The sequence below is a fragment of the Amblyraja radiata genome, chromosome 14 (assembly GCF_010909765.2).
Source record: "Amblyraja radiata isolate CabotCenter1 chromosome 14, sAmbRad1.1.pri, whole genome shotgun sequence".
NCBI classification, from domain to species: Eukaryota; Metazoa; Chordata; class Chondrichthyes; order Rajiformes; family Rajidae; genus Amblyraja; species Amblyraja radiata.
The window spans coordinates 5391279-5418554 of NC_045969.1; the positions used below are offsets into that span (position 1 = coordinate 5391279).

The 27276-nt window shown below is 49.2% G+C and overlaps 1 protein-coding gene across 1 annotated transcript in view; it reads right to left on the minus strand.

The window, feature by feature from the left end:
- Nucleotides 1-27276, minus strand: part of ncam2 (neural cell adhesion molecule 2) — a 110434-nt gene that overhangs the window by 68349 nt on the left and 14809 nt on the right. Inside the window, exons 3-5 of the mRNA XM_033032404.1 lie at nt 27149-27245; nt 18573-18746; nt 1145-1264 (exon numbers count right to left, since the gene is read on the minus strand). Coding sequence (XP_032888295.1) covers nt 1145-1264; nt 18573-18746; nt 27149-27245 — 391 coding nt within the window. The remainder of the gene's footprint in view (nt 1-1144; nt 1265-18572; nt 18747-27148; nt 27246-27276) is intronic.

The following is a 27276-nucleotide window of genomic DNA, read 5'->3' on the forward strand; positions in this document are numbered from 1 at the left end:
AATCTACATTTTAATTCAGAAAGCCCTGTGTAGCTTCTAAACCGCACACATGGGTTGCTGGCTAATCTGGTATGCCTGTGCTGGGCAGATAGCACACACCATACTCCGCATGCTATCTCGTCTCATCATGCGGTTACCAGAGGCTCGCAGTGCCACAGAGCGGCACGCTGGCGCAGCGGTAGATTTGCTGCCTCACCACTGCGCCAGAGGCCTTGACCACGGGTGCTTGTCTGCACGTTCTCTCCCCGTGACCTGCGTGGGTTTCCTTCCGAGGCCTCCGGTTTCCTCCCACACTCCATAGACGTACAGGTTTGTGGGTTAATTGGCTTCTGCAAAATTGTAAGTTGTCCCATTTCTGAGTCATTCGTAACTGTCGCTGTATGTAATGTTGTTACTTGTGGGCGGAGCGCCAAGGTAAATTCCTTGTATGTGAATACTTGGCCAATAAACTTACTTACTTACTTACTTACTGTGTGAGTAGGATAGTGTTATGAGCCTGTCCCACTTAGGCGACTATTTTGGGCGACTACAGGCGAAACATTTTCGGCGAGAGTGGCGACAATTTTTGCTGTCGTAGGTTGGCGTAGGTTGTCGCCAGGTGTCGTAGGTGAATTCCATTAAAACTAGTCCCTGGGAGTCGCCTAAAGAGTCACCGAAGTGGGACAGGCCCATTAGTGTGCGGGGATGGTGGGTCGGCACGGACTAGGTGGGCAGAAGGGCCTGTTTCCGCGCTGTATCTCGAAACTAAACTTAACTAAACTCAACATAAAGTGACCACTGGCCATCAAAACTCCCAAATGCGTCTCTGAACTGGGGAAGTTTGAAGAAGAGTACGAAGGAGGGGTCTCGACCCGAAAGGTCACCCCCATTCCTTCTCTCCTGTCCCGCTGAGTTACTCCAGCATTTTGTGTCTACCTTTCGTCCCTAAACTAAATCAGTTACTCATTCTCAGCTTAGCCCGTGATTATGTTAGTCATTGTGGAAATACCGAGTAATGAGGACTCTGCGGAGATTTGCTGCAATCCCTTTGCCCTCCTTTTGATAGAGCATTAATATGGATTATGAGGACTAATGAAAAATGACATTGGGTATTAGCCAGGGTGACCGCCATTGCAGGCCAAGGCAGAGACACGCAGCTACTTACGGACTGGGAGAGTGTGAAAGGCTTCCATCTGACTGTGTTTCCCTTGGCCTTTGCCATTGACAGCCGCCACACGGAAGTGGTAGGTCGAATTGGGCTTCAAGCTGGTCAGGATGACTTGAGCTGCGAGCAGGAGAGGGGAGAAGAAAAGAGAGAGGCGTTATCCCGTGTAAGAAGGAACTGCAGATGCTGGTCCAAACCAAAGATCGACGGGAGTTAAACGGTACGAGTTCATTCCAAGAGCTCTCCCGAGTTTGCCCTGATTCGAACTCGGAGATTTACGGTAATGGCCGCTCGTCGGTACTCGGGGCTCTCGTGGACATTTTTTCATCCTGTTGAAAAATCTTCACGAGCCTTCCCGTGCTTACCTGCCGTTAGCGAGTCTTCCCGAGTACCTGCCGTTAGCGCTAAGAGACGTCCCCGAGCTCCGACGTACCCGCTACGTTCATTCTCCGTGCTTACCACGAGTTCGATTTTAAAAAAAAACTCGGGAGAGCTCTTGGAATGAACTCGTACCGTGGGACAGGGCTGTAACTCAGCGGGACAGGCAGCATCTCTGGAGAGAAGGGATGGGTGACGTTTCGGGTCGAGACCCTTGAAGGGTCTCGACCCGAACCGTCACCCAACCCTTCTCTCCAGAGATGCTGCCTGTCCCGCTGAGTTACTCCCAGCTTGAAGTGTTAACCAAGCCTTCCATTTGCATCTGTGTGAAAGAACGAAACTTAATTGTCAAGTCACAGTGGTCTTCTTTGTTTTACGATACGAGAGAACTTTATTTATCCCAGGAGGGAAATTGAACGCAACATACATGAAACATGAAATAAAAGTGACGAGTGGAAAGGCTTGGGGATGTGCAAAGATTGGTGGGGGGGGGGGGAGTCAAGCTCAGTCTACCCCACGACAGAAGGGGGAAGAGTTGTACAGTTTGATAGCCACAAGGAAGAAGGATCTCCTGTGGCGTTCTGTGCTGCAACTTGGTGGACTAGAAAAAGTAGTAAACACTGCCCAGTCCATCATCGGCTCTGACCTTCCTTCCATCGAGGGGATTTATCGCAGTCGCTGCCTCAAAAAGGCTGGCAGTATCATCAAAGTATCCTGGCCACACACTCATCTCCCTGCTACCTTCAGGTAGAAGGTACAGGAGCCTGAAGACTGCAACAACCAGGTTCAGGAATAGCTACTTCCCCACAGCCATCAGGCTATTAAACCTGGCTCAGACAAAACTCTGATTATTAATAACCAATTATCTGTTATTTGCACTTTATCAGGTTATTTATTCATGTGTGTATATATTTATATTATGGTATATGGACACACTTATCTGTTTTGTAGTAAATGCCTACTATGTTCTGTGTGCTGAAGCAAAGCAAGAATTTCATTGTCCTATACAGGGACACATGACAATAAACTCACTTGAACTTGAACTTGAACCAGTCTGTTGCTGAAGGTGCTCCTCAGGTTGACTAGAGTGTCACGGAGGGGGTGAGCTGTATTGTCCAGGATGCTCCGCAGTTTGAGGAGCATCCTCCCCTCCAACACCAACAAACCTGTACGTCTTTGTAGTGTGGGAGGGAACCGAAGATCTCGGAGAAAAATCACGGGGAGAACGCACAAACTCCAAATAGACAGCACTCGGAGTCGGGATTGAACCCGGGTCTCAGGCGCTGCAAGCGCTGTGAGGCAGCAACTCTACCGCTGCGCCACCGTGCCGCCCCGCATTGTTATTCTAGGATTACCGTGTGCCCATTGTAATGTTTTGTTGGCCGTTTAACATGTATACTGAGCAGATCCCACCGAGACCACTTATCCTATTGTTGTTCCTGTGTATACTCTGCGTGCCATTGTTCCACAACACACCACACACTGTTTCACACACCCACTGCTAACGATTACAGCAGGGGAGAGTGTAGACTTCAGGCATTGACGGCGAGCAACACTCCTGCAGCACGTTTCCCTGCGATGCCTAATGCAGGGGAACCAACATAGACAATACCTGACACAGGTGCATCTCAGCGCCTTCAAGGTCGGCTGCAGGAGGGGCCCCCGGGTCACAAAGATGGCCGGGCGGGGCGAGGACAGGCGAGGGACGTTGGTTGGCGGGAAACTGCTCCAGTACATCGAGCGCTCGGGCCGTACGGACTTTGGATTCTTTGGACTCAAGAACGGTGCCCAAAACCGTCTGCATGTGTCATTGATGCAAAAAGGATTTCTCTGTGCAGTTGCATTTGTGACAAGTATTGCATTGTTGTTGAACCGTTGTAGCAGTCAATGTTGTGATGGTTCTATGCCTTGCTTTGGTCGGCTACCAAGTGCAGGTGTAAACAAACATGGTGAACAAGATGCCACGAGATACTCAGCTACAGAACGGAGCAGATGTGCGGCCACATTTCATTCCGTGTTTTCAAAGGTTCATTTACTTTGACTTGGCCCATTTCCAGGGAAAATTTCAATATAACGTCCAGCTGGTCTATGACCATTCAGTGCCTGTGAGCAGGGGATGGAATAGCCAAAGACAGACACAAACAACTGGAGGAACTCAGTGGGACAGGCAGCATCACTGGAGAGAAGGAATGGGTGAGGTTTGGGGTCGAGCTGTCTCAACAGTGCAGGTAGATAATCCACAACAAAGCAGGTCTGAGGATGGGTCTCGACCCAAAACATCACCTCTTCCTTTTCTCCAGAGATGCTGCCTGACCCCCTGAGTAGACGGAGTAGATTTCATGGGCCGAATGGCCTAAATCTGCTCCTACCACTTATGAACATATGTTTTTAAGGCAGAGATAGATACATTCTTGATTAGTGCGAGTGTCAGGGGTTATGGGGGAGAAGACCAGAGAATGGGGTTAGGAGGGAGAGATAGTTCAGCCATGATTGAATGGCGGAGTAGACTTGATGGGCCGAATGGTCTATTCCTGCTCCTATCACTTTTTACTTATGAACTAATGCTGGGTTACTCCAGCATTTTGACCCACCTAGTCCCACCTGCATGAATTTGGCCCATATCCCTCTAAACCTGAGGCAGCATTCGAGTTATGTGTGTAGTTCTGGTCACCCCACTACAGGTAGGATGTGGAGGCTTTGGAAAGGGTGCGTTTACCAGAATGTTGTGTGGGAAGGAACTGCAGATGCTGGTTTATACTGAAGGCAGACACAAAATGCCGAAGCAACTCAGTGAATCAGGCAGCATCTCTGGAGAGAAGGAATAGTTGACGTTTCAGGTCAAGACCCTTCTTCAGACTTCAGTCTGAACTTTAATGCTGTCTAACCCACTGACCCGGGTCGACTGGGCTTGTATTCACTGGAATTGAGAAGAATTTGTACCTTAATTGGCTTGATAAATGTAAACATTGTCCAGTATAAAATTGTCCAACTTCCAGTCTCGTCCCTGGTGGACTCCTCGGAAGGTACAAGGTACAAGGTTGAGAGGGGATCTTATAGAAACATATAAAACTCTTAAAGGATTGGACAGGCTAGATGCAGGAAAAAATGTTCCCGAAAATGTTGGGGGAGTCCAGAACCAGGGGTCACAGTTTATGAATAAGCGATAGGCCTCAGGACTGAGATGAGGAAAAACTTCTTCACCCAGAGAGTTGTGAATCTGTGGAATTCTCTGCCACAGAAGGCTGTGGAGGCCAATTTACTGGATGTTTTCAAGAGAGAGTTACATCCAGCTTTTAGGGCTAAATGAATCAGGGGATATGGGGAAAAAGCAGGTACGGGATACTGATTTTAAATGATCAGCCATGATCATATTGATGGGCTGAATGGCCTACTCCTGCACCTATTTTTCTATGTTTCTATGAGTCACTCCAGCATTTTGTGTCTATCTTCAGTTTAAACCAGCATCCGCAGTTCCTCCCTGCACATTCTTCATGATTTATTACCTCAAGGCCTGCTCAGACCACATCACTAGCTCAGCAGAACTGCAGTGTAATGGGCTCTGTTCACTCTGACTCTCCATCAACTGATCTCCAAGTGTGACAAGGGCTGTAGATAAGAATATTGGGCCAAAACAATCCCAGTGTTTATAGTCATAGAGTGCGCAAACAGTCTCTTCCTTCGGCCCTACTTGCCCACACCGGCCAACATACACCATCTACACTAGTCCCACCTGCCTGCGTTTGGCCGATATCCCTCCAAACCTGTCCTATCCACGTACCTGTCCAACTGTTTCTAAAACGTCGGGATAGTCCCTGCCTCAACCACTTCCTCTGGCAGATTGTTCCATACACCCACCATCCTTTGTGTGAAAAAATTACCCCTCAGATTCCTATCAAATCTTTTCCCCTTCACCATAAACCTATGTCCTCTGGTCCTCGATTCACCTACTCTGGGCAAGAGACTCCGTGCATCTACCCAATCTATTCCTCGCATGATATTACACACCTCTATAAGATCACCCCTCATCCTCCTGCGCTCCAAGGAATAGAGTCCCAGCCTACTCAACCTCTCACTATAGCCCACACCCTCGAGTCCTGGCAACATCCTCGTAAATCTTCCCTGAGCCCTTTCCAGCTTGACAACAGCTTTCCTGCAACATAAAGTTTAGTTTCAAGTTTGTACGTGAATGACTGAATCAATAAATCAATAGATAGAACATGCTGACCCAATATCACCAGGATTTTTTGCCTGAAAAATTGCCAGAGGATTCAACAAGGCAGATGCTTGGACTGGTGAATGAATACATATGACCAAGCTGAGAAACATTGTCCTTCCTCCTGCTGTCTGCAACTGCTAGGGTGGCACGGTGGCCCAGCGGTAGAGTTGCTGCATTACAGTGCTTGCCGCTCCGGAGTCCAGGGTTCGATCCCGACTGCAGCTGCTGTCTGTCAGGAGTTTGTACGTTCTCCCCGTGACCGCGTGGGTTTTCTCCGAGATCTTCGGTTTCCTCCCGCACTCCAAAGGCGTACAGGCGTGCAGGTTAATTGGCTTGTGTTTGTATACCTGGTTTCCCTTGTAAATCAACTCTACCGCTTGGTATACTTAGCTCTACCAACGGTAGAGTTGGTGTAATGAGTATACCATTCTTGGTATACTGTACTTGCGCTCCCCAGTGTGTGTCGGCTCGCGTTAGTGTGCGGGGATCGCTAGACGGTGAGGAACCGGTGGGCCGAAGGGCCTGTTTCCGCGCTGTATCGCTAACACGAAAAACTAAAACTAAAGCTAGGATGAAGTCTCGAATTCTCGCTCCTTAAACCTATCCCTTCAGGCAGCTGATATTTCCAAAGTGTCTGAATGCAGGCAAGTGGCACGGTGGCGCAGGGGTAGAGTTGCTGCTTTACAGTGCCGGAGAACCGGTTTCGATCCCGACTACGGATAGAGTGGATGGGGAGAGGATGTTTCCATTAGTGGGAGAGCCTGGGACTAGAGAATTCATGGCCTCAGAATTCAAGGACATTCTTTTAGGAAGGAGACAAAGAGGAATTTCTTTAGTCAGAGGGTGGTGAATCTGTGGGATTCTTTGCCGCAGAAGGCTGTGGAGGCCAAGTCAGTGGATATTTTTAAGGCAGAGATAGATAGATTCATGATTGGTACGGGTGTCAGAGGTTATGGGGAGAAGGCAGGAGAATGGGGTTAGGAGGGAGAGATAGATCAGCCATGATTGAATGGCAGAGTAGACTTGATGGGCCGAATGGCCAAATTCTACTCCTATCACTTCTGACCTTATGATGAACATGTTGTACAACTGTGAAAAAAGTTTAGTTTATTGTCACGTGTACCGAGGTACAGTGAAAAGCTTTTGTTGCATTCTAACCAGTCAGCAGAAAGACAACACATGATTACAACTGCGCCATTTACAGTGTATAGATACATGATAAGGGAATAATGTTCAATGTACGGGGAAGTCAGCAAAGTCCAATTTGCTGTAGGAGTAGAGATTTAAAAGTGTGGAGCGATTGTAATATGTGACTGTAGATGTGCTTCTGAGGCCAGCATGCAGTCGCCTAGGTTGGACGCCATCTTGGAAGCTGTCAATGCCGCATCCCAGCTTCTATCCTCAATATCCTGAGCTGCGACAACCTTTCCTGGTGGATGGACCTTCCAGAAGGAGATGGATGACCATCTCGTCCTTGTCTCGGCTGCCTGACGGGTGGCACAAGTGGGCACTGAGCTACCAGCTGTGAAGATGGATTGGGCATAGAGTGCAACTTTCACTCTGGGCAAGGTCTTGAGTCTGATTGGTGATGCTTACAAACGACTTTGCCGATCTGTTCCCGGAGCTATCCAAAGGTATCCGTCTTCTCCCGCCGGGACTGGCCTGATTGATGCGGGCTGAGGGATTTGTCAGCACAACCATCTTAACGATGGAAAGATCCAAATACTGCGCGCGCGGTGGTTGGCGGGAAACGTAAATGGTCCCAGGGAAGAGTACGCAGTGCACGGAAACCTGATCTACAGGAACATCGACAATGACCACTGGAGTCTTAAAGCCCTGTCCCACGGTACGAGTTCATTCCAAGAGTTCTCCCGAGTTTGCCCTGATTCGAACTCGGAGATTTACGGTAATGGCCACTCGTCGGTACTCGGGGCTCTCGTGGACATTTTTCATCATGTTGAAAAATCTTCACGAGTCTTCCCGTGCTTACCTGCCGTTAGCGAGTCTTCCCGAGTACCTGCCGTTAGCGCTAAGAGACGTCCCCGAGCTCCGACGTACCCGCTACGTTCATTCTCCGTGCTTACCACGAGTTTGATTTTTTTTTAACTCGGAAGAGCTCTTGGAATGAACTCGTACCGTGGGACAGGGCTAATAGAGCCACAGAGTCATAGAGCACGGAAACAGGCCCTTCGGCCCAACGTGTGTACTGGTACATGGCGGTCACAGTGGCGAAGCGGCAGAGTCGCTGCCTCGCAGCAAATGCAGCGCCGGTTCGATCCCGACCACGGGCGCCGTCTGTACGGAGTTTGCACGTTCTCCCCGTGACCTGCGTGGGTTTTCTCCGAGATCATCGGTTTCCTCCCACACTCCAAAGACGTGCAGGGTTTGTAGGTTAACTGGCTTGGTAAATGTAAAAATTGTCCCTAGTGGGTGTAGGATAGGGTTAATGTGCGGGGATCGCTGGTCGGCGCGGACCCGGTGGGCCGAAGGGCCTGTATCTTATCCATGCTGACTATAGGGAGAGGTTGGTCAGGCTAGGGCCTTATTTCTTGGAGCGCAGGAGGATGAGGGGTGATCTAATAGAGAGATATAAAATCAGGAGGGGGATAGATAGTGTGAATTCACAGGGTCTTTTCCCCAGAGTAGGGGAATGAAAGACAGAGGAGATAGGTTTAAGGTGAGAGGGCAAAGATTTAGTTGGAACTTGAGGGGCAACTATTTTTCACACAGAGGATGGTGGGTATATGGTACGTGCTGCCAGAGGAGGTAGTTTAGATTTAGTTTGGTTTAGTTTATTGTCACGTGTACCGAGGTACAGTGAAAAGCTTTTTGTTGCGTGCTAACCAGTCAGCGGAAAGACTATACATGATTACAATCGAGCTGTGTACAGATGTACAGTGTACAGATGCTCGATAAAGGGAATAATGTTTAGTGCAAGGTAAAGTCCACTAACGTCCAATTAAAGATAGTCCGAGGGTAGATGGTAGCTCAGGACCACTCTCTGGTTGTGCTTGGATGGTTCAGTTGCCTGACACCAGCTGGGAAGAAACTGTCCCTGAATATGGCATCTGGAATCTGGTAGTCGAGGCTGGTACTATAATGACATTTTTAATATACTAGAAACATAGAAAATAGGCGCAGGAATAGGCCATTCGGTCCTTCGAGCCTGCACCGCCATTCAATATGATCATGGCTGATCATCCAACTCAGTTTCCTGTACCTGCCTTCTCTCCATACCCCCTGATCCCTCTAGCCACAAGGGCCACATCTAACTCCCTCTTAAATATAGCCAATGAACTGTGGCCTCAACTACCTTCTGTGGCAGAGAATTCCACAGATTCTTGGACAGGTACATGGATAGGAAAGGTTTAAAAGGATATTGGCCAAATGCGGGCAGGTGGGAATCGTGCAGTTCGGACATGTTGGTCGACATGGGCCGAAGGGCCTGTTTCCATGCTGTACGACTCCATGAGTCTATGACTATCCCATGCAACACATGATTGGTACAGGTGCCAGGCAGGTTATGGGGAGAAGGCAGGAGTATGGGGTTGGGAGGGAGAGATCGATCAGCCACGATTGAATGGGGGAGTAGACTTGATGGGCCGAATGGCCTAATTCTACTCCTATTCGTTATGAACACTGCGACAGATGGAATCTTTGCCCGTGCACATGTCCACTGGGCCCACTTGCGATAAGTTTGCTGCTTTTCCTGAAAGATATTCCCAAGGAATCTCGAACAATTTTAACAGCAGATGGGCTTCATTATCATCGCAGAATGTAGTAATCCCTCAGTGCAATGTCCTGCCAAACTTGTTGAGAGATACAGCGCGGAAACAGGCCCTTCGGCCCACCGAGTCCACGCCGACCGGCGATCCCCGCACATTAACACCACCCCACACACACACTAGGGACAATTTACAATTTTACCGAAGCCAATTCATCTACGAACTTGCACGACTTTGTGGTGCGGGAGGAAACCGGAGCACCCGGAGAAAACCCACGTGGGTCATGGGGAGAACGTACATACTCCATACAGACAGCACCCGTAGTCAGGATCGAACCAGGGCCTCTGGCGCTGTAAGGCAACAAGTCTACCTCTGCGCCACCGTGCCGCCCTCTCAGATTTCCAGAGTCATAAGGTCATAAGTGATAAGAGTAGAATTAGGCCATTCGGCCCATCAAGTCTACTCCGCCAGCTGATCTATCTCTTTCTCGTAACCCCATTCTCTGACGAAATAAATTCCTCCTCATCTCCTTCCGAAAAGAACGTCCTTTAATTCTGAGGCTGTGACCTCTAGTACTAGACTCTCCCACCAGTGGAAACATCCTCTCCACATCCACTCTATCCGAGCCTTTCACTATTCTGTATGTTTCAATGAGGATTCCCCCCCCCTCATTCTTCTAAACTCCAGCGACTACAGGCCCAGTGCTGACAAACGCTCATCATATGTTAACCTAGTCATTCCCGGGATCCGGGAGTGCGACATGAACTCACAGCTCTCCGAGTCCAAGGCCAATAGACCACTGGCTGATCAGTTGTCGCGCTCCGAACCCAAGGGTGACGTGATAAAAAACCAGCATCTGCAGTTCATTCGTACACGTCCCCTCCACTGCGAAAGCTCCTCAAGGTTCGCCTAAGTTCTCCTCCTCTCTGCGACGGGAGTTCGGCAACACCCTCTCTCGCTGCTCCCCCCTCTGTCATTCCTCCTGCCCCCCGACTCCACGGCATTTTCCTTGATCTCCATTCCCGTTGTCCTTTTTTCACACCTCACACTTCCTTGCCTATGTATCTCCCCGTCCCCATGACTCTCAGTCTGAAGAAGGGTCTCGACCCCGAAACGTCACCCATCACGTCTCTCCAGAGAAGCTGCCTGTCCCGCTGAGTTACTCCAGCCTTTTGTGTCTACCTTGGATAAAAAATGAAGCTGTACGCAGCGGGGTGCAAGCGGTACCGGTGTCACGAGTGATGGATTGAGTTTGGTGGGAAGTCTAATTACGCTTAGCCCAGGCCATCTCATTATCCGTGGCAACAGGAAAAGGAACGGTGAAGGAACAGAAAGGCTTGAGAAGTGGTGGAGTGGCCCAGAGACGCACTCACAAGCAGTTGGAGAACAGACTTGAATTATTCATACACCGCTGACAATTGCAGTGCAGTCTGTCAGTTTGACATTCAGTCAGGTTTTTCAATTGACCGCGTACAAATCTATGCTCACGCTTCCTATTGATAGGGCTCTTAAAGATGGCGGAGTCAGGGGATATGGGGAGAAGAAGGCAGGAACGGGGTACTGATTGGGGATGATCAGCCATGATCACATCGAATGGCGGTGCTAGCTCGAAGGGCCGAATGGCCTACTCCTGTACCTATTGTCTATTGTCTAGCCCCACCAGTCACCTTTCCACCCCTTTCCACAATCGTCGCCCGTCAATGATGTTCTTAATTGGCATTTTAAATCCATTGATGTCCTCTGGAGATAGCTGGGAAGGCCAAGTCAGTGGATATTTTTAAGGCAGAGATAAATAGATTCTTGTGTTTAAGAAGGAACTGCAGATGCTGGAAAATCGAAGGTAGACAAAAATGCTGGAGAAACCCAGCGGTTGCAGCAGCATCTATGGAGCGAAGGAAATAGGCAACTTTTCGGGCCGAAGTCTGAAGAAGGGTTTCGGCCCGAAATGTTGCCTATTTCCTTCGCTCCATAGATGCTGCTGCACCAGCACTTTTGTCTACCATAGATAGATTCTTGATTAGTACGGGTGTCAGAGGTTGTGGGGGGAAGGCAGGAGAATGGGGTTGGGAGGGAGAGATAGATCAGCCACAGTTGAATGGCGGCGTAGACCTGATGGGCCGAATGGCCTAATTCTGCTCCTATCATTTTACGACCTTAATGACCTACCACGGCCTGGTCCCCTGTGGAGAATGACTCACCTCCTGACACCACAGACCATTTGCAGCATCTACAACAGACAAGTTAGTTGTGCGACAGAACACTCACTCCCCGACTGGGTCAGCCCCAGCAGCTCAGTAAATTCCACAACATCTGGGACATTGATGTTTTCAAGCCGGAGAAGATTTACGATGATGTTGCCAGGACTCGAGGGCCTGAGCTATGGGGAGAGTTTGGGTATCCTCAGCATCTCAAGGACGTGTAGGTTTTGTGGGGTTTAATTGGAGCGGGGGAAACGTTAAAAATAAAATTGTCAGTAAGTGTGTTAGTGTGCGGGGATCGCCGGTCGGAGTGGACTCAGTGGGCCGGAAAGTCAAGTCAAGTTTATTCGTCACATACACATACGAGATGTGCAGTGAAATGAAAAGTGGCAATGCCAGGGCCGGATTTACGTATAAGCTTCACAAGCTCAAGCTTAGGGCCTCGAGATCTAGGGGGGCCTCGGCAGGGCCGGATTTACCTATAGGCTTCATAGGCTGATTGGGTGGGGCCTCTCATAGCGGGTTGGGAGGGGCCTCACAAGTGGAATAGCCTAGGGCCTCTCTTCATCTAAATCCAACCCTGGGCGATGCTCGCGGACTTTGTGCAAAAAGACAAACAAACAAACAACCAAACAAACTACAAATAGAATGGAACAGAATCAAATATTATTTTACATATTAAATATTGTGGGCGGAAGGAAAAAGGGAAAAAAAACAGCAAACAAACAGGAAAGGACCTGTTTCCACGCTGCATTCCTAAAAAAAAAGTTTAAAAATAATACAAGAGGCTGCTGTGTTTCCCTGCGAGCAGCGGGACACAGATACTCTAATTATCCTGCTCCAGCGCCATCATTACAAAGTGCTTCCCACAGCGAACACAGAGTAGGCTTATGATGCCGCTAATGGAAACGACCAGGGCACAGATTGTAAACAGCGGCCTTTATTGCACTGTTACTCAGCCACCCACTGGCCCACGTTAAACACTGCTCGGAGGCAAGCCCCCCCCCCCCCCAGCCCGGCCATCGTCCCCACTGATGCCAGCGAGCTGGGAAAGATACCAAGACTGACCACTTCCCCAAATGGCTACGACCTTCCCTTCCCTTCCCCCGCTGGGCCGCCCCGATGCTATTAATTGGAAACTAGTTACGGGGAAAGTGAAAAACAAAGAGAGAGATAGAGAGTGAAGAAAATATAATATTCCAAATTGAAAGTGTTTGGCTTGCTGATGCAAGGAAAGAATTTGCATTTAGATCCAACCTTTCACAGTCGAAAGGTTCGAACGGCCAAGGAACTTTGCAAGGTCATTATCTACACAGCAAGCTCCCATAGACAGCAAGATGTAAACAAGCAAAGAGGGTGACCTTGGATTTGGGGCTGTTGAAGGGCGGGCATGGTGGTGCAGCGGTAGAGTTGTTGTCTTTAGCGAACCAGCGTTCACCCCGCACCCTAGCACTATCCGATCCCGAGTTTACACACATTTCACACAGCAGCCAATTAACCAACAAACCTGCGCTTTGAATCTTTTTGCGTAAACCAGCATCAGCGGTTCATTGTTTCCGCGGCGAGGCTTTTCACTTTAGTCTGGAGGCACAGCATGGAAACAGGCCCTTCGGCCCACCGAGTCCGCGCCGCCCAGCTATCACCTATTCACACTAGTTCTATGTTGTCCCACGAGGGGCAATTCACAGGGGGTCGACTGAATTGGTCTGTGGAATTCTCTGCCTCAGAGGGCGGTGGAAGCCGGTTCTTTGGATTACTTTCAAGAGAGAGCTAGATAGGGCTCTTAAAGATAGTGGAGTCAGGGGATATGGGTACTGTTTGTGGATGATCAGCCATGGTCACATTGAATGGCGGTGCTGGCTCGAAGGGCCGAATGGCCTACTCCTGCGCCTATTGTCTATTGACCAGCAAACCCGCACATCTCTGGATGTGGTGGAGGAAACCGCAGCACCCAGAGAAAGCCCACGCGGGTCACGGGGAGAACGCACAGACTCCGCACGGACAGCACCCGTCGTCGGGATCGAACCTGAATCTCTGGCGCTGTGAGGCAGCAACTCTGCTGCTGCACCACCGTGCCACCTCATGCTGCAATCTGCATTGACATTCATGTTGCCCTGATATTGGAGTGCTGAGTCCAATATTATGCTGACACGTGGAGCCGTGCGGGGATATTTTGCACCCCACTGTACAAAAGTTGTTCTTTATGTTGCTTTTCCACCATCCTGTGGGTCACTTTACAACAATTGCAGGCTTTTTTTAAAAACCAAACACTGCGTTCAATCTCACAGAGTGATACAGGGGAAACAGTCCAAACTTGCCCACACTGGCCAACATGTCCCATCTACACTGGGCCCGCCTGCCCGCATTTGGCCCAGATCCCTATTGTCCTATCCTTATACCTGCCTAAATGTTTCTTAAACGTTGGGATAGTCCCTGCCTCAACTACCTCCCCTGGAAGCTTGTTCGATACACACACCATCCATTGTGCGAAGAAGTTACCCTTCGGGTTCCTATTAAATCTTTCTCCCCCGCACCTTAAACCTAGGTCCTCAGGTTCCTGAGATTAATGAGCCTGTCCCACTTAGGCGATTTTTTGGGGGACTACAGGCGACTGCCACAAAAGTTGCTGTCGTAGGTTGTCGTAGGTTGCTGTAGCTGTTGTCGTAGGTTGCTGTAGCTGTTGTCGTTGGTTGCTGTTGCTGTTGTCGTAGGTTGTTGGAGGTGATGTCGTAGGTTGTCGCCAGGTGTCGTAGATGAATTCCATTAAAACTAGTCCCTGGCAGTCGTCTAAAGAGTCGTCTAAGTGGGACAGGCCCATGATTCTGATCCTATGCTTTAGGATTCCCCCCCCCCCGGGTAAAATACTCTGTGTACTCACTAATATCAATTCCACTCCGATGGGTATGTTTCCACGCTGTACCTCTGAACTAAACCAAACTAAAACCGGGTGGCACAGCGGTAGAGTTGCTGCCTTACAGCGCTTACACTGCCAGAGACCCGGGTTCGATCCCGGCTACGGGTGCTGTCTGTACGGAGTTTGTATGCGTTCACCCCGTGACCTGCGTGGGTTTTCACTGGGTGCTCCGGTTTCCTCCCAGGTCTGTAGACTAATCTGCTTGATATAAATGTAAATTGCCCCTAGTGTGTGTGTGTGTGTGTGTGTGTGTGGGGGGGGGGATAGTGCTAGAGTGCAGGGATCGCTGGTCCGCGGCGTATCTCTCAACTAGACTAAGAAGGGGGCGTATTTCAGACGAGAGCGATGTTTCTCTGCCTTGTCCGTGGAGAGCCGCTGAGTGATGAAGGCATGAGTGAACGTGATATACTGTCGCCGCTGCTGGAGTCACTGGGGCATCTCTTGATGTCAGCCGCACTATCACAAACGACTGCCATTGTCGAAGCAAACCGTTAGCACTGTGAGCCGTGATGACAGCAGTGGTACCGCGGGTGAAAGCGTTTTGGCCTGAGCATAATAACATTAAGCACGCTAGGTTCCTTCGCTCGCTGACATCCCCAACAAGGTAAAAAACGCCCAGAGGCTACATCCGTGCCCGCGTGTCCCTGGAGAGGGAACACGCGGTGTCCACGGGGAATCTGGAGGCCTTCCGTGAACGCTGGTTGCCGCTGGAAGTCGAGTGTATTATTGATAAAGTTGGTGATATATTAGTCTGATGACTGTTTGTTTGTAAACTGCCAATATAGGCCGCCTTTGATTGCCTTCATACTCTGTGTGTTTGTTTTTGTTTTATGAATAAAAGTATTCGTTAAAAAAAAGAGGGAAATGGAACGCTAGTCTGATACGCTGTCCCGTACCTAAGACTGAGATGAGGGAAAGCTGTAGGAATAACAGCAACAAATGTTAACTTTATAATCCCTTCTGGACTTGTCCCACTTGGGCGATTTTTTAGGCTAGTTTGTCGCCACATGTTCGCCGGTGGTCGCCGGGAGTCGTCTCCTCAGTCGCGCAAAACATCGTTGGCGTCTTTCTGGTCGCCGCTAAATTTCCAACATGTTGAAACATTTTTAGGCGACAGTGGGTTTGACGCCAATGGGCGTAGCTTGACTTCTCCTGACGTGGGTGCTGTCGTAGGTTGTCGCCAGGGTGACCTAGGTTGCCACCGGTTTTTCGGCGACCGGCTACGACTATGACGGTCGCCGGCAGTCGCCTAAAAGATCGGCAAGTGGGACAGGCCCATAAATGCGGTAGAATATTCCAGGAAGCGTTACCAAGGGAAAAGGCGTCACCAGGCTCAGTTTTAACGGAGAAATCGCAGCAGTTCTGTGGAGAGGTTTTGCAAGCTCATAGAACACAGAATAGAGTACAGCACAGGAACAAGCCATTAGGCCCACAATGTCTGTGCCGGACTTAATGCCAAGTTAAACTGATGTCATCTGGCTGTACATCAAGCCGCTGAGAGTGTTCTTCCGTGCTCCGATCATCCCGGCGAGAGGGCCTGAGCATCGGGCCACCGTAGCGGCGACTGCGGAGGGCACGAAGGCCCCGACCACGGGTGAACAAGACAACTCTATTGCCTTCCCTCACAGTGGGAAACGTTGATTCTGCTGTGTGTGGGGATGTTCATGTTAAATTCTACCGTGTGTTGTGTTCTTTTTATTGGTGTGGCTGTGCGGTGACTCAAATCTCACTGTACCAATTGGTGTATGTGACAATAAATGTAACTTGAACTTGAACTTGAACTCTGTGTGAAAATCTTGCCCCACACATCTCCTTTAAACTTTCCGCCTCTCATTTTACAGCTACTGAACGACCTTTTGTTCTTTTCAAAGAGATACAGCATGGAAACAGGCCCTTCAGCCATCCGAGTCCGTGCCGACCAGTGGCCACCCGTCTACACACACTGGCGGGAAATTGCGGTTTTTAACCGAAGCCAATTAGCCCACAAACCTGTGCGTCTTTGGAGTGTGGGAGGAACTGGGAGTGCGCCGAACTGTACACCGGGAGCCTGGGATCTCTAGATGAGATCGCCAGTTGTGGAGCTCCAACCGGCGCGGCCTTGTTGGCTTCGGAAGCCGCGGCCTCCAGTACGGAAGCGGCCGTTCCAGGTGTCCCAGGCCGCTGCGAGGATTCTCCCGACGCCGGAGCAACATCACCCGGCGAGAACGGCCAGGAACATCGGGCCTCCGTAGAGGCAACTGTGGAGGCCTCAATGGGCCCGACTATGGGTGAACTGGGGATGGGGACTGGACCTTGTGCCTTCCCTCATGGTGGGAGCCATTGTGGGGGGATGTTCTTTATGTTTAAATCTCTTATTAATGTTATGTCTGTATTCTTTCTTTATGTGCTGCATTGGCAAGAAGCATTTCACTACACCTAGGTGTATGTGACTAATAAATAACCTTTGAACCTTTGAAACCGGAGCTCCCGTAGAAAACCCGCGCAGGTCACGGGGAGAACGTACAAACTCCGCACGGACAAGCAACCGTGGTCGGGATCGAACCCGGGTCAATGACGCTGTGGGGCAACAAATCTACCGCTGCGCCACCGTGTTTGAACACGGACTCGGAACCTGTGCGAAGTCAGAGCCAGAGCAACTTCATCGATTTTGTTGGTTTTACTGGCTACTAGGGAGGTTATTTAAGCAGGCGATAGCGCTGTTGCTGCCTTACGGCGCCAGGGACCCCGGTCCAATCCTGACCTCGGGTGCTGGTTGTGTAGAGTTTGCACGTTCTCCCTGTGACCACGTGGCTTTCCTCCGGGTGCTCCTGTTTCCTCCCGCATCCCAAAGACGCGCAGCCTTGTAAGTTAATTAGCCTCCGAAAGGAGGATAACATAGAACTAGTGTGAATGGGTGATCGCTGGTCGGCACAGTCTCGGTGGGCCGAAGGGCCTGTCTGCACGCTGTATCTCCAAACCAAAAGATGCCTAAAATATTTCCCTCTCAGTCAACCTCACCGAAGCAGTTGTGTTTAGGAAGGTAATACAGATGCTGACCTATATGAAGACAGACACAAAGTGCTGTGGAAGGGCAGTGTCTGAAGAAGGGTTCACACCCAGAAGGCCACCCATTCCTTTTTATCCAGAGATGCTGCCTGACCCGCTGAGTTACTCCAGCACGTGGTGTCTGTCCTCAGTGTAAGCCAGCATCTGCAGTTCCTTCCAACACAATGCAAAAATAAGCATGTGTAGGAAGGGGACTGCAGATGCTGGTTTAAACCGAAGATAGACACAAAAAGCTGGAGCAACTCAGTGGGCCAGGCAGCATCTCTGGAGAGAAGGAAGAGAGGGAGAGGTTTCTGGTCGTTTCTTCAGAAGAATGGTTGCCCATTCCTCCTCTCCAGAGATGCTGCCTGTCCCGCTGACAAAAATAAGGATATCTTAATGAGAACATTGCGATTTTGCAAGGGAATGTAGATAGTTTGAGCGAGAATAGGCAAAAACTTGGCAAATGGAATTTAATGAGGGGAGTGTTTTTTTAGAGATGAATAGACAATAGACAATAGGTGCAGGAGTAGGCCATTCGGCCCTTTGATTTCCCTCCTTCTCTCCCTCTATTTCGCTTCCTCTCTCACTCTATTTCACTCTCCCTCGCTCCATCTATTTCACTCTCTCTATTTCATGATTTTCCTCTCCCTCTCACCCTCTTTCACTCCCTCTCTCACTATTTCACTAACTCTCTATTTCCCTCTCCCTCTCTCCACTATTTCCCTCTACCCTCTCTCTATCTCCCTCTCTCACCTCTTTCTCCCTCTCCCTCTCCTCCCCCCTCTATCTCTACTCTCCCCCTCTCCCTCTATTTCCCTCTCCAGCTCTCTCACTCACTCTCTCTCTCTCTCTATTTTGCGATTCCCCACTCCCTCTCTCCCCCAGCCCAGTGCATGTACCTCACACACGCACTGTGCCGTTGCCCTCCTCACCCACACGGCCAGCTCGGCGTGGAGCCGCGGCGACTTACTCTGGGTCCCATTGGAGTTGACGGCCCTCCAGTCCTCGGTGTCTGCTGGCTTCACCTCCACTCGGTAATGGTGGATGGGCACGCCGCCGTGCGAGTCAGGCTTGGTGAAGGCGATTCTCGCCACCGTCTGCGATGCGGCGAGGACTCTCAGCCCGTACGGACTCGACGGGACAGCTGCAAGGGAACAAAAACCCGGTGAACCGACAGAAATAACGACCAGAAAACCCTCTGAAGTGGGCCTTAGAAAATCCAGGTCATCTCCAACCGTTATAATAATTATTTTACCTTTATACGGTGGAACGGACTTGACAACAAACAGGGACTTAAATTGTTGAAATTCTTTGCAGCCCAGATTCTGTTTTGCTTTTTTTTTTCTAGTTTAGGGGGGTGTTTGGGGGGTGGTTAATGTGAGTGTGATGCCGCAGCCCCCCCCCCCCCCCCCCGCCGCAAACGCGCATTGGAGAAAGACCCAACGGGTCTGCACTTGGTCTAGTTTAACTATATTAACATAGAGGTCTATATTTAATGTGTATTTTGACACTGGACTCGTATTTAGGTTATACCTGTTATTAATGTAATCCTGATCCCTATGTATCAATATCATTGTTATGTTTTTCATTATTCTTATTTTTTGTTGTTTTGGGGGTTTTTTTGGGAAAAAAGCTAATAAAAAGATTTAAAAAAGAAATAGAAAATCCAGGTATATTTTTTTCAAAGCAAAGACATAACACGCTGTTAAAAAAAAACCCTGCGGGTCAGGCAGCATCCGTGGGGGAACAAACAGAGTTAAAGTTTCAAATATCTGGCTATGTTCAAATTCTAGAGTATCTGATTAGATATCTGAGTCTGTAGAAGGGACTCGACCTGAAGCGTCGCCTATCCATGTTCCCCAGAGATGTTGACTGACCCGCTGAGTTACTCCAGCACTTTGTGTCCTATTTTCTAGAATAATGTTTGTTTAGATACAGTTTATCAATAGACAATGGACAATAGGTGCAGGAGTAGGCCACTTGGCCCTTCGAGCCAGCACCGCCATTCAGTGTGATCATGGTTGATATATCCCCCATTCCCCCCCCAACCACCCCCCACCCACTCGGGGTTGTCTCCCTCTCGGGGCCGTCTCTCTCTCTCTGGGCCCACCTTTCCTCCCGTCCTCCCTTCCGCTCGGCTGCTAATCCCAGCGCCTCGTTCACTGCCTCATATCTCGACTGTGAACCGCGCTGTGACTGGCCGTTGAGCGGAGGGGAGGGAGGGTTTTTTGTGGGGGGGGGGGGGGCAGTCGGTTTCCGCCGCGGCTGGTCGTGGTTTTGCCGCGCTCGCTCACTGGGCGCTTGTTCTGAGATTCTGGATGTCAGAGGTCTTCAGAAGAAGAGAAAAATATGCCTGGGGGCCGGATAATATCGGGTTATGAAGCATGTCTTGCCAAAAAAGTGGAGGGGCTGCAGCCCCCCCCAGCCCCCCCGGTTCCGCGGCCCATGATGTTGGTCATCTGTATCAGAGATACAGATACATATGCAAATGTAGGTTATCATCTTGAAAGCACGCACCACCAGATTCAAGAACAGCTTCTTCCCCGCTGTAATAAGGTTCATGAGTAGACCTCTCTTTCTTCATCTTCTTCTTGGTCCTCCAAAATATTCCAAATGGAATTTAAACTGGAGGTGGTGGAGGGTGGACTTAAGTAAAAAAAGGATTCTTGGAGAAGAAGAGCTGCCTTATATTCTGTTGCGTCTGGTTAAGTAACTATGGTAGGGTGAAGACTATTCCGTGCTTTAATTGTGCGGGGGAAGAACGAATTGCTGTACACATCTGTTTTGGTAGCTGGTATCTCAAATTGGATCAAATGCCCAGGTCTGCTTCTAATAGGTTTGGGTTTGGTGTTGGTTTGGTGTTGGTTTGGTCATCTATGTCGAGCTGGCCATTTAACATTGTGTAAAAACAGGTCAAAGGGTGAGCTTTACGCCTGTCTTGGAGAGTGTTCCACCCCACGGAATTCAGGTTTGAGGAATGACATTCTTGCTATTGAGGGAGTGCAGCGTAGGTTTACAAGGATGGCGGGACTGTCATATGCTGAGAGAATGGAGCGACTGGGCTTGTACACTCTGGAGTTTAGAAGGGTGAGAGGGGATCTCATTGAAACATATAAGATTGTTAAGGGTTTGGACACGCTAGAGGCAGGAAACATGTTCCCGATGTTGGGGGAGTCCAGAACCAGGGGCCACAGTTTAAGAATAAGGGGTAAGCCATTTGGAACGGAGACGAGGAAACACTTTTTCTCACAGAGAGTTGTGAGTCTGTGGAATTCTCTGCACCTGTGGATGCTTTCAAGAGAGAGCTAGACAAGGCTCATAAAAATAGCGGAATCAGGGGATATGGGGAGAAGGCAGGAACAGGGTACTGATTGGGGATGATCAGCCATGGCCACATTGAATGGCGGTGCTGGCTCGAAGGGCCGAATGGCCTATTCCTGCACCTATTGTCTATTGTCTAAACTAAAGCGCTCAGCGTACGCTAACCCATTCCTCCTCCCCTCTGTGATCGGCATCCCTCTAGACGCCGTGGAGCTCTTTAAATAAGGAGCTTTATGATTGAGCTAGGACATACTTGTAAAACAGAGGGAGAGGATTTATAGAGTGTGGAAATAATATCGCAAGGAGTGTGCGGAATGGACTTGAAATGAGGCACTTTAAAAATTACTTCTCCATTTGTACTCTGGGATGACCTTCAGCAGAATTGATGTCAGTGATTTCATTATGATTTCATTACACTTCTTTTCCCATTCTTTACCGGCGGCGTGTTATTAGGACAGAAACATCAATTTCCCCGTCAAGCCGTTGATTGCAAAGCTGTGTCCACGAGTGCTGGAACAACCTCGCCTGGCCTGCTAACTATCTCCCGGGCTGAATCTCCCCTGGAGCAGCCGACAGCTGGAATCAATAGACGATAGACAATAGACAATAGGTGCAGGCAGTGGCAGACTGGCCAGGGTGTCAGCTTGCCCGATGGCAAGTGGGCCCCTGATGAAGTGGGCCCCCTATACCAAGTGGGCCCCTGATGAAGTGGGCCCCCTATACCAAGTGGGACCCTGATGAAGTGGGCCCCCTATACCAAGTGGGACCCTGAGGAAGTGGGCCCCCTTTGTCTCCTGGCAACCAGTATTTTTAGACCCAGTCCGCCACTGGGTGCAGGAGTAGGCTATTCGGCCCTTCGAGCCAGCACCGCCATTCAATGTGATCGTGGCTGATCATCCCCAATCAGTACCCCGTTCCTGCCTTCACCCCATATCCCCTGATTCCGCTATCTTTAAGAGCCCTATCCAGCTATCTCTTGAAAGTATCCAGAGAACCAGCCTCCACCGCCCTCTGAGGCAGAGAATTCCACAGACTCACAACTCTCTGTGTGAAAAAGCGTTCAAATGGCTTACACCTTAGTCTTAAACTGTGGCCCCTGTTTCTGGACTCCCCCAACATCGGGAACACGTTCCCTGCCTCTAGCGTGTCCAAATCCTTAATAATCTCATATGGTTCAATAAGATACCCTCTCATCCTTCTAAATTCCAGAGTATACAAGCCCAGCCGCTCCACATATGACAGTCCAGCCATCCCGGGAATTATCCTCGAGAACCTACGCTGCTCAATAGCAAGAATGTCCTTCCTCAAACTTCACACAATACTCCAGGTGTGGTCTCACCAGGACCCTGTACAACTGCAGAAGGACCTCTTTGCTGAGATCGGCCGACAACTCACCCACGCACTGAACTATGGCTGTTAGAGTTTTCGAGGCACGGGGGCGGGAACTGGCCCTTTCGACCCACCGAGTACAGCGCCAGAGACCCGGGTTCGATCCTGGCTACGGTTGCTGTCTGTACGGAGTTTGCACGTTCTCCCCGTGACCTGCGTGGGATTTCTCCAAGATCTTCGGTTTCCTCCCACACTCCAAAGACGTACAGGTTTGTAGGTTAATTGGCTTGGTAAATGTAAAAATTGTCCCTAGTGGGTGTAGGATGGTGTTAATGTGCGGGGATCGCTGGTCGGAGCGGACCCGGTGGACCGAAGGGCCTGTTTCTGCACTGTATCTCTAAACTGGTTTCCTCCCACACTCCAAAGGCATACAGGTTTGTAGGTTAATTGGCTTGGTGTAAATGTAAAAATAGTCAGGATAGCGTTAGTGTGCGGGGATCGCTGGTCAGAGCGGACCCGGTGGGCCGAAGGGCCTGTTTCCGCGCTGTTATCTCTAAACTGGACCATTGGTTTGAACGTGTGGCCAATGTGTCTCAGGTTACGAGTGTGTAGGAGGGTCAGAACATTGTCAGAGAGAGAGATTTGGACACTGACTTGTAGAAACCTCCTCCGTACTGGAATAACAGGCAAAAATAACAACTGGAGCAAACCTCCCCATTTTATTCAAAGTCCACTGTGCACTCCAGCTAAATTATTACTTGGTGACCTGTCTGCTCTTGGATTTCCCACCAGGAAACCTAACATTTAGAATTCTGCCAAGCGAAACACATCTAGTTCGAGAGAAAAAGCAACATGCCTCTGAAAGAGATTACTTACGAAATCCTCAGAGTTGGTGTGTTTCTCAGCCACAGATACTGTATGACATTTGATTCGCAGCAGACTTGCTTAAAAATTAGGAATAAAGCGGTCCCATTGAGTCTGAAGAAAGGTCTTGACCCGAAACGTTGCCTATTTCCTTCGCTCCATAGATGCTGCCTCACCCGCTGAGTTTCTCCAGCATTTTTGTCAACCTAGCATTCGGGTAATATGGTTTACCTGACTTCAATCTAGGGCGGCGCAGTGGGCAGTGGGTAGTGCTGCTGCCTTACAGCGCCACATACCCGGGTTCGATCCCGACTGCGGGCGCTGTCTGTACGGAGTTTGCGCATTCTCCCGGTGGGGTTTTCTTCCAGGTGCTCCGGTTTCCTGCCACACTCCACAAAGACGGACAGGTTTGCCGGCCAATCGGCCTCGGTAAAAATGTGTAAATTGTCCCTGGTGTGTGTGTGTGGGATAGTGTTAGTGCTCGGGGATCACTGGTCGGCGCGGACTCGGTGGGCCAAAGGGCCTGTTTCCTGCTCTGTGTCTCTGTACTAAACCAAACATCTGAGGAACAGAAGTTGGAGTTCTTGACAGGCGAAAGTCAGTCAGGAATACTTGAAGGTTTACAAGGACAAAATTGCCATCAAACTCCAACTGAGCTCTGGACATGAGCATCTTGGACTGAGCTACATGTTGAGATGTCTCGCTCCCCACACCGTCAAGGGCAATTTAGATCGCACTTAAGGTGCCAACGTCTTGTGGAGTCCATGTATCAGAGCCGACGCATGATGCTTTATTGGGAAGTTCAAGCTGTTTTTATCTGCAAATTCATTTTTACTTCACCACAAGCCGAATGGGATCATTTGAAAAGGAACAAAGTTTAGTTTAGTTCAGCTTAGTTTAGAGATACAGCGCGGAAACAGGCCCTTCGGCCCACCGGGCCCGCGCCGACCAGCGATCCCCGCACACTAACACTACCCTACACACACTAGGGACAATTTACAATTTACACCAAGCCGATTAACCTACAAATCCGGGTCTGAAGAAGGGTTTCGGCCCGAAACGTTGCCTATTTCCTTCGCTCCATAGATGCTGCTGCACCCACTGAGTTTCTCCAGCTTTTTTTGTGTACCTTCGATTTTCCAGCATCTGCAGTTCCTTCTTGGACAACCTAGAAATCTGTACGGCTTTGGAGTGCGGGAGGAAACCGAAGATCTCGGAGCAAACTCACGCAGGTCAAGGGGAGAACGTGCAAACTCCGTATGGACAGCACCCATAGTCGGGATCGGGTTGTTGCTTAAGTTTATCAGCTAAGTCTGAATAGTTTCCTTAATGTAACATACTACGATGGCCTGTTGCCATTGAAATTAGATGATGTTCAAAGCCCCATGAATAAGCCTACGTTGGAGAAATTACTTTGTAGAACAGAGCCATTCTAATCATTCTAAGAGATGCTGCCTGTCCCGCTGAGTTACTCCAGCATTTTGTGTCTGTCTTTGGTTTAAACCAGCATCTGCAGTTCCTTCCATTCTAATCAGTGTCCCTCTGCAATCATCTCGGTGGCAAGGCTCTTTGTTTAAAAACAAACATCGCTGTCTCTGTCAAATTAATTGTAGTTTGATCGACCTTGACCTTAGTCGGTGGAAGTGTTCCACTGAATGTTTGTTTCCCCCTGTTACGATGGGACGAGAGAACAGCCTACTGGCTGTGTCCAGCCCTCCGCCCGCCTCTGTTGTACTTCTGCAGGGAGCGAACGCATTAAGGAGATTGATGGGACGCTGCGAGTGGGTGACACCTGATCAATCAGAGCCCGCGGGGTCTGAAGTCAAAGCTACTTGGCCTACCTGCTTCACCGACCTGCTCGGGGCATCATACTAGGCTAAGCACTAACAGAAACACATCTTCAGCTCAGTACATCATTCACCGCTGCTCACAAACACACGAGAAGGAATGGGTGATGTTTCGGGTCGAGACCCTTCTTCAGACTAAATCGGTTGGGTTGGGGGGGGGGTGGGGGGGTGCAGACAGTGAGGAAGGCTGTCATAGGATACACTGGCACTTGGATCAGCTCACAGATATGGGCAGAGAAACGGCAGATGGAGTTTAATCTTGGGCAGGAGGGAGGTGTCGCTCGCTGGGAGGTGAAAGGTGAGGGAAGGGCGAACAGCGGTAGAGTTACTGCCTTACAGCGCCAGGGACCCGGGTTCGATCCTGGCCATGGGTGCTGTCTGTAGCAATGTTACAAAATTTTGAGATTTTAAAAATCAAGTCTGTAATTTATCCCATCAGATAAAGCATAAAAATAAGTTTAATTTGACACCTAATTCACTTTCATATCTCAAGTATTTAAAAAGTTATGGCCATTTTCATACTGGGAAATGAGCATCTTGTTCCCTATTGATTTTCTATGGACATAACAAAAAAGCTGTGATCGTGAACAGTCAAAAGCCCATAACTTTCTTAAAAATTAAGAGAACTGAATGAAATTTTCAGTTATCATAGATTGAAGCATTCTGAAACAAATATAAAATAATCTTACTTGGATGACCTGAAATTAAAGCATATAATTAGTTAGTTACCTAATTGTAGCTAATTTCAGACTTCAATTACTAGATCTAAACATCTATCCATTTCTTAATAAATGATTAACATTTTTAAATAGCCTAAATGTCCAAATAATATTCACAAATAATTCACAATAAAACATGATTTTTAAATCTCATTTACATTAATTTATAGGCCAAATGGAAGGAATTTAGTGTTTAATTGTTGTAAATAAATGCCCATTTAAATCAGCTTTCCAGTGGGTCCCTGTGAACGCGCTGGTTTAGAACGTTCACATTGCGGTAGATTTGTGCCCCAAATGCCGAGAAAAATACTGCGGGATATAATGGGCCCAAATTGAGCTACTCGCAATATTAAACTTTGTATAAAGGGATCTTTAGAAGCCCTTTTTAATGTAAAAATATACAACCTAACTTCTGCTATTTGCTTTATGAGACCCTGCGGTTGCTGGTGGTCGCGGGTTTAGAGATTGATTTTTAAACTACTATAACTATTATTCAAGGCCTTTAAACCTAATAATAGCTTTTGCGACGGGGTCTTCCAGCGATTTTTCGTTAATAATTAACTAGGCTGAACATTTTCGATTGGAACAGCCTAGAGAAAATCGCGTTTTAAACCCGCCCCCCTCTAAATGGCGCCAAAATCGCGCACACCCGCAGCGGCAGATTTTCAACGACGCTTCAGGTAGGCTTTGCAACATACCTACTGTCTGTACGGAGTATGTACGTTCTCCCCGTGACCTGCATGGGGTTTCTCCGTTTTCCTCCCACACTCCAAAGACGTACCGGTCAGTAGGTTAATTGGCTTGGGTACAATTACACGTTGTCCCTGGCGTGTGGGGATCGCCAGGCTCGCTGGGCTGAAGCTGCCTGCTTCCGCGCTGATATCTCTGAACTGAAACTAAAAACCGTAGGGGAGCCCAAACCACACGTGGTCAGGATTGAACACGAGTCTCCGGCGCTGTGAGGCAGCAACTCTACCGCAGCCCCACTTCACCACCCTAGATGTGGAAAACCCACCTATGAACTGGATTTGAAGTGAATTCTCTGCCTCAGAGGGCGGTTGTAGGCCTGTTCTCTGGATACTTTCAAGAGAGAGCTGGATAGGGCTCTGAGTGTGGATGATCAGCCATGGTCACAGTGAATGGCGGTGCTGGCTCGAAGGGCCAAATGGCCTACTCCTGCACCTATTGTCTATTGTCAAGGGGCCAAAATGTGTGCTTCTGCTGTGACATGATGTTGCTGTTAGATAGAGCACTTATAGATAGCGGTCAGGGGATATGGGGAGAAGGCAGGAACAGGGAACTGAGTGTGGATGATCAGCCATGGTCACATTGAATGGCGGTGCTGGCTCGAAGGGCCGAATGGCCTACTCCTGCACCTGTTGTCTATTCTCGGTTGTCTGTTGATTACTTCCACACTTACATCAAGTAAGCAGAAGGCAGCTGGATGTTGCAGAGCAGTCACTTACCTGCTTGGACGAGGGTGAACACCTGAGAGCGGGTGCCGATCTGGTTACTTGCCGTGCAGTCGTAGCTGCCAAAATCACCGTCCACAGCCGGAGTGATCTTCAAACAAAGCAAGACAAATCATGGCGTT